Here is an 8,367-nt window from a genome sequence, read left to right on the forward strand (position 1 = left end):
CAGGAGCACGCGGGGGAGACGCGCATGGACGCAAGCATCCTTTGCAGCCACCCTGAACTTGGCCTTAGGCGTTGCCTCCTTGTAATACATAGAAATAGCCGTGTTAGTTCAGTTGCGATAGTGCAGCGTAAATGAGTACTTGAGTATTAGGTGATACCTTCTTTATTTGGACTAACAATTGATATAAGACAAGCTTTAAAGCGTTCTCTCTTCCTCAAGCTTGACCTGAGGAAGAGAGGAAAACTCTCAAAAGCTTGTCCACATAAAAAAAGATATCATCACCTAATATTGAAGTATTAATTTTTTACTCTGCCTCCTTATAGTACCAACTCTGCTCTCACCACTATGTGAATCACAGTAAAACATGGGGAGTGGGGATAGAAGGGAAATGACTACATTTCTACACAATAAAAACTCTTTCTGTTTCCATAACAGTCCTCTAGCTCCATGATTTCCATGGTCTTGTGGTTTGCAATATTATGCTAAGGAAGGCTTGGCGCCCTCTGAGAGACTCCTGGATGTGGGAGGAGAAGTTGCGCCCTCTAGGTTCAGTATCTCAAGTCCAAGTTCAAGTTACAAAACTCAGCTCAGTCCCACTCCCATTTTATTTCCCAAAAGCCACAAAAACACTCAGTAAAAGAGTTGTGTGGTGGGTGGAAGGGAGGGGAGAACACACATTTTAAAGAGTAAATTGCCTCAAAACATAAACCCTTTTTTTATTATCATTATTTTTTTAAATTTTTTTTTTACAAAACTGCTTCCTAAACCGCACACAAATGAATCCCATCCCTTGCTGCCAGACTTCGTATGTTACAGTACTGGGTTGGGTAGTGAGCACAACTTTTTTTTCTGTAGGTTGGGAGGTTAAGTAAAGAAAACTATTTGGAGATGGAAATCGTGAGAGAGAGGGGGGTGAGTAAGAGAGAGGGGGGAGAAAAGTGAGGGAGGGGGAGAGTGAGGGAGGGGGTGGGTGAGTAAGACGGGGGAGGGGTGGAGAAAGTGAGGGAGGGGAGAGCGAGAGAGGAGGGATAAAGTGAGGAGGGGGAGAGTGAGAGAGTGAGAGAGAGAGGGGGTTGGGGAGAGTGAGAGAGAGAGAGAGGAGGGGGGGGTTGGGGAGAGTAAGAGAGGGTGGGAGAAAGTGAGGGAGTGGGAGAGGGGTGAGGGAGAGAAATAATCAATCCGTTGCTGCTAAGAATTGTATTTATTGAGCGGTTAAAGTGAAAATCTGAAGCTCGATCAGAGTGGAGTCCTGGGGAGGCAGCTTTGCCTTGAATGCCCGCTGGAAACGTCTGTGGAGAGGAGGCTCCTTCCACGGGCTCTGCTATCATATTCTCCTGGCACCCTGCCCGGCATTGCATTTGCAATGTTTTATATGCACAAAGTTTCCCGGCGTTCCTGAAACCCTCTCAGATATATAAATTATCCCCTGCGCCCTGTACATCTGAAATAACTTCGCTTCAGGGCCACGTAATGGGCTGAGGGAAAGTAACCGTCTCGGTAGCAAAGGAAACAAGATTATTTAAGACTTTGCAAAGTAAAAAATGCCCCCCCCCCCCCCGTTATACCATGGTATTCTTTCTTACGTTACAATGTAACGTAACACCATCAAAATGCTAAATGCCTCTGTGCAATAAAGTTCTATGTTAATGTTTAAATAATAGGGGGGGTGGTGGTGGTGGTGGGGGGGGGGGGTGGGTGGTGGTGGTGGGGTGGGGGGGGGGGGGTGGTGTGGTGGTGGTGGTGGGGGGGGGGGGGGGTGGTGGTGGTGGTGGTGGGGGGGGGGTATTAGAGTGCAGTGTGAAGTCTTGGAAACTGGACAGTAATCGCACTTTTAAATATTGACCATAAATATGCTTAATATATATTTAATATATAGCAATTCTTTAGACATAAACCATTTCAAGTGCTAATGCATTCCCGGTTGTAACACAGACAATGAACTTGGCTTTAAACTTTGGGGGGGAGGGAGGGCGTTAAAAGCTCCTTGAAAACGCCTCGCACTTCACAAGATAAACGTTTTATTTCCCAGAAAAAACAGAGAACGCGAAAAGTGATATTATTATTAATAATAATATAATAATAATAATTTTACCTCGTGCATTTTCGCCAATGTAGTCTAGATTTGGTAATAACCCTACAAAACAATAGGCACTGGTAATGTTTTCTTTCTTTATACCTGAGTGTGAAAGAAGACCCTGGTATACACCAGAAGGGTGTCAGGGGGTTCCCCCTTTTCTGCTGCTGCCCTTCACTTGTACATTGTAGCTGGGCACTGGCAGGGGTATATCACAGACAGACACGGTTTTGCAGGTACTCTGGGGCAATGCGTTTGCCTGCTTGTTTAGTGCATGATAAATGGTTTAACATACTGCCACATTGCCAATAACCGCTACATGCAACTATAGGCTGTAGCACCGCCAAAAGAATGGAAACGTGATAAAATGCTGCACCAATGCATTGCTTTTACCTAGCACAGAACCCCCCTCCTCCCTTTCTATACACGGTGCTAGTCTCTTAGAAAAACCACCAACTTCAAGCGAGTCTCCTGCCCCATGCAGAGAGCACAAGACCACGGTCTCCCCGCCCACTCGGTGGGACCCTGAAATAGCACATCCCAAACCCACCAAACCACAGCAACCGATTGGACAACCCCTTCATCAGTCAAGGGCGCCCGGGACGCTGATTGGTCAGCACAAACGTCGCTCACCTCCTGTCTAGACACTTCCTTTGTGTGTGGGGAGGAGGGAGCTGCGACCTTACATTAGGCAGACGGTGCAGAGCCCACAACTCCACTTATTTATTTATTTTTTTCCTTTTTTTTTTCCTCCCCCTTGGATCGAGCGAGTGCAAAATGTGCTCAGCTCAGCATTTATTTTTTTTCTTGCAGAGGCACACAAAGAAAGAAAGGAAAGCTGCCACCCTTCTGGGTGCATGTAATCCCGCAGCACAGCTCCCCATTCAAATGCATCTTTCTAAACCAGGGGATTGAGGGAGGGTTTACTCCAGTCTCCCGGCTGCAGAGCAATTGCATTTTATTGTTGAATACATTTGCTCTTTAATCTCCTGCTTATTTTGCTCCATATCACAGCCGAGGTTCTGACATAGATCCCCCCCCCCCCGCCCCCTCCACACACACAATGAGTGCATACAAAATTGATGCTTAAAAAAAACCCCTATGCAACACACACATTTTAGCATAGCCACACGGACCGCCCTTGGTTGTTGATACAAAATAACACCCAATGCTAAATATAACAAAACTTAGATACAACCACGTACCATTGTCATGCAAAAGAGTACAGTACGTGGGAAACTTTACATTGCTGAGGCGGGTTGCTTCATTTGTTGACACCCTTTAAAAAAAAAGCTTCTAGTGAAGTTGGCAGCGCTGCACACCCGGAAGAGAAAGCCTGGCCAGCTGCAGCTTCTTGGGTTTATTTTTTATGTTATGATTTTTTGTTTTAGTCCAAATTAGAAAGGGAGGGGGGGTTGCATCACGTTCTTCCTCTTGCTTTTGAAAGCGATCCAACCCCGGTTGGCTGCTTCTCAGGTTTATATATCCCTGTGCCTAAGCCCCAGGATCTGGCTTGTTACACTGTTGCAGAAAGTTGCACTCTATCCGGCCAGCCCTTGTTTATTTCCGCAATCGCTGCAATTTGCATAGTGACCACGCAGCACGAGGCGACAGCAGCAGCAGCAGCAGCACGCGGGCACGGAGCTCGTCCAATCGGAGGCCAGGGATTGGCAGCTCTGGCTGGGGCAACGTTCCAAGGCTGCCCTGTGCTAGGCCCTGACTGGGGAGCAGCCAAAGCTCAGTCCCTGCAGCCTGAATGTGTCACCGGGCAGCAGGGGAGGAGGGGGGTGGAAGGGGGATGCATATGCAGTGCAGGCTTTAACATTTGACTTAGGTAAAGCTTTTGTTAGTGCAAGGCTTTGGGAATTGTATTTGATAAAGTAATGTTTTGGTGAGACAATAAGGTATATTGCACAGTTGGAAGACTTACAATTCGTAATCAAAACATAGAAGAGAGACATTTATCACAGTCTCCTGGCTGCAAAAAAAAAAAATCTAGCAGAGATAAACATTCCAATTAAAACAAATGGGATTTTCTTCTTGGCTAAATTTGCACTGCAGTATTTTTGCACTGGTTTTGCTCTGGTTTTGCTCCAGTTTTGCGGCCGGGAGACTTTGAAAAAAGGACCCCTGTAGAAACTTAAGTAACCTATCTCATCTGTAGTGTGTTGCAGACTTTAGGTTAAACAGTTGTCATGTTAATTTGCATTTTTTTTAATTAATCGGTAAATATTTAATAATTTTAACAAAAACTGAGTCTCCTCGCACGTTTTTTTCTGCAGCATTACTTCGATTGTAAGCTCTTTAGGCTTTTGCTAATGTTTACTTTTATAATTGATGCCCTCATTCCCATTATGTCTCATATTATTTTGTAGTCTATTATTGCTGTGGAGCACTATGTACCCGAATGGCCTATATAAATAAAGATGCACATACATACAAATTAAAAATGAAACACCTGTGTGATCTGCTATTTGCAGGGTATTGCTCAACGTTTGTAGCATATAATGCATTTTGCAGCATAGAATGCCTATTATCCATGCGTATTATTATCCTATTATTAATCCTTAAATTATTAACTTTAACACATGCTTGCAGATTGTGATCAACAAGGAGCTGCTGTATGTATTGAGCTGATATTTTATTTTCATATATGTGTATCTGTTACTGCATATAAACATGGTGTCTATTAAGGCTCTCATCTCATCTACTGGTGTAATTGCTGATTTGTATTGTGCTACCAAACTACTAACCTCTAAGAGACCCCAAAGCTGTACTGTTATAACCAAGTACAGTAGCTGGTTGTGCCTGATTGCTGAAAGGTCTGGTCACATTGGCTCTGTCCCCTTTGGAAAACATCCCATGATATAAGGAAATCAAACAACTATTATTTCTCCTCTAGAGGGTTAATTATCGCACTGTGTATTAGGATATGTCAGGATTAGTTATCTACAGTTTGGGTTCTGTTGTTCACCAGGGAAACTCAGAACCAGGTTGAGCAAAGAAATGAGGTCCCACTGGACTTTTGAGTGCTGTTTGTTTCTTGGTGTAACATTGGAATAATACCCTTTGAAGACTTACAGTATTGCAATCAGTTCACACAAACATTATTGTAACTTAATAAATTAGACAACACAGGGCAAGTTTGGTAGTTCTAGGGGCAGCAAGAGCATGCAAATATCATCACCATTTCTTGGATAATTCTCATTGTTTGCCTATAGCGAACTTCACATTTTAGAAAAACTCTGTATTTTGACCTATTAAATATCAATAATATGTTGTGGAAGGAGGAGAGGGATACATTTAGAAATGATCAAGTATGAATTGTGAAGCACATAGAATTGTAATACGATATAGCAGCTTTGCCAATAAAATGGGAATTACATGATAATACTTTTCTCTTTTGTGTTTCCTTTTTCCCCCCCTCTGTCCTTCTTTCTCAACCAACTTATGCAACTTTACCATGAGTCTTTAAAATATAGATACGTTTAAGCTAGGGTAAAGTGTACTAACACGTATAAATCAACATCTTCAGTTTAACACTTTATGCCCTACATTATTTAAACTAATATAAGCATGGGTATTTAAAATAATGAAATGTTCTCTGTATATAGTAGAAGTCATTTTGCACTATGTTAGACTTTTGAGGTCTGTTCAATGTCACAATTGCTTAGTAGTAAAATTACCCTTTCTGCATGAGAATAACTGTAGCACTTATGAATGTGATATTTATTATTGCAGATCACACCCCAGGTAATATTAATTCAAAACCCTGCAAGGTTTCATGGATTTTCTGAGTAATGTGTTGCAGGTATATCCAGCACTTAAACTGTTAAGCAAAATGAAACCTTCCCCTTCCATGGGATGCGTTTATTGGTTCATGCATCATATATAGCAATTCAATATATACTCATTAAAATACCTCCAAACCATCACAGCTATTGTAAATATGTTGATTAAGAATGAAACAAGACAAATGGGAAATGTAGCATTTTATTTTATTCATTTTATTGCAAATCTCCTAAATGTTCACTTCTGAGAAAAATACATGATTAATTATAACCTTGTTCCTGTCTCTGCTATGTATACACAATAAATATGGATTGCATACTGCATTCCTATGGGTATATAGTACAAGTAAATGTATCAACATACAGTATACATCTTTGCATTTTGACATATATGATGTTTGACATTACTGTATGATAGTCCCTACTCCCTAGTTAGAGACAATGACACACAGTGCCTAAAACAGCAGTTCTTACCACTTCATATAGCAAGTTAGCAGCCTTATTTATCTAAATACATTTGATTATCTACATAGTTCTAAACATGTCACTAAATGTTTCAGTTTCCAGCCCTAATAAATAATTAAAATATATATATATATATATATATATATATATATATATATATATATATATACATAAATACAGCCAGCCAGACAGACAGACAGACATACAGACACACACAGATTCGTAACTGTTCTTTTCACCCAATCGCACACAATGTTACTAGACCCAATAATTCCAATAATTGTCTGTATGGCAAGCTATGTCTGTAATGTCTGCATGCTGTGATAGGCAACCAGATATACAACGTAATGTCTGTTTTCATTTCTCTCACTTAATAGGTAAAATGTCTGTGTATTTAAAGAGAAAATGAGAAAGCACAACTTTTATGATGAATGTCTGATTTTTTTCCCCTCTCTAGGAACTACAATCTGAATGAATGTGTAATATTGTTAAATATTGCAAATCTCTGCATGAGTAAATATAGTGAAAATTGTGGTTAAATAATACTCCATAATCCCAACAACAATGTGTTCTCCTACATTATTCACTGTAAAAATTAAAATATTTCAGCTATGTCCAGAAAGTATGGAAGATCGATTCTTTTACTCAAATGCTACCAAAGCCAATGATAATAAATACTATGTAATCAGAAGTGATCCATTCTTTGTCTAATGTTAGAGAGACAGTGTTACCTGTAATATGATTTATGATGCTTTTATGATCTCAGAAAACTGTAGTGGAGGGAGTAAATATAGATTAACGAGCACTGGCTTAGCTTGATAAATATCCTTTATAAGGTTATTAAATACAATGTGTCCAAAATCTACCGTGTGTGTAATAAAGCAAACATATAACTGTAGTTATTGTATATAAAATAACTTACGCGTTGACAAATATACCTCTATCTTTCAATTTAAATCCAAAGACGTTTTAATGCGCGATTGATTATATGCAACTGTCCATTTGTATGTTCACATTTAATCAATACTAACTTGTAGCTCAAGTGACTTTTGAAACATCAATAACTCACTACAATTGTTGCATTAATCTTTACAATTAAAACAATGTCCACATCGACCTTCATTTAGTCTGTTGGTTAAAATAATGAATCATCTTAAGACGTTTTACAAACAACCATATCCTAATATCTTTTTCTCTAGCTACTCCTGAAACCGGGTATCAGTGTGCTATGTATGGGGGTGCATGTGTGTGTGTGTATGTGTGTGTGTGTGTGTGTGTGTGTGTGTGTGTGTGTGTGTGTGTGTGTATATATTCCTGTAATTGCAATACATGGGGTTTCAAATTGTGATCTTTAAAAAGAATAATCTGGTATTTAGCCATGTTACTAATAGCCATTCCAACAAGCCACAGACTAACATGTTCCATGCAGAAGAGCGTCGCATTCCCCCTACTGGAACACAAGAGGAAAGAAGGGGGGTGGGTTAAAATCAAATAATAATGCTTTTTAAAATCTCACGGCCTGAAATACCAGCCCTCCCCAAAACAACATGAAGAAGCCAAGGTTGGGTATATTAGCAGGACTGCAGAACTCGTGGGCATGGTCACAGAATCCACAGATCCATAGCATTGCAGTTCTGCAGTCAGGTGGGCTGTGCTGGAGAAGACATGGAGCTGCTTCTGACATCAGGCTCTGCACACCGCTGCTGGGATACATATATATGGCTGCTGGTGCAAGTCCACAGCCCAGCTCAATTCTGCAAGCTCAGAACCCAGGGAGATTGTGCTGATTTGTCACCCAGATCACTCAAGTGCCTTCCACCCAGCTCTCAACGCTGTCACCTTAAATCATGCGCGCTTCCCCTAGATGTGACCAGCATGATCCCAGATTGTTAAACAACCCAGCTCGGATATTCCGCAGTGTGAGAGCAGCAGCAGGATCCGGATCTGCCGGATCCGGAGCGGGAGCAGCCTCTGTAAGGCAGGGCGAAGGAAATAAAGTCTGAACAAAACCAGACTGCAGGGCGAGCACGTACAGTG

At 41.2% G+C, this 8,367-nt stretch overlaps 1 protein-coding gene across 10 annotated transcripts in view; it reads right to left on the reverse strand.

Annotated features, from left to right (window-relative positions):
- The window catches only part of NFIA (nuclear factor I A), a 426,576-nt gene that overhangs the window by 308,136 nt on the left and 110,073 nt on the right, over window positions 1-8,367 (reverse strand). Inside the window, exon 1 of one of the 10 annotated variants that reach the window (XM_075615986.1) lies at window positions 3,280-3,643. The exons of the other annotated variants lie outside the window; for them this stretch is intronic. Within the exon in view, the coding sequence (XP_075472101.1) occupies window positions 3,280-3,288 (9 nt within the window). The 5' untranslated portion in view covers window positions 3,289-3,643. Of the gene's footprint in view, window positions 1-3,279; window positions 3,644-8,367 lie in introns of those variants that run through there. 10 annotated transcript variants of the gene reach the window in all.

Source organism: Ascaphus truei, chromosome 10, assembly GCF_040206685.1.
Source record: "Ascaphus truei isolate aAscTru1 chromosome 10, aAscTru1.hap1, whole genome shotgun sequence".
NCBI classification, from domain to species: domain Eukaryota; kingdom Metazoa; phylum Chordata; class Amphibia; order Anura; family Ascaphidae; genus Ascaphus; species Ascaphus truei.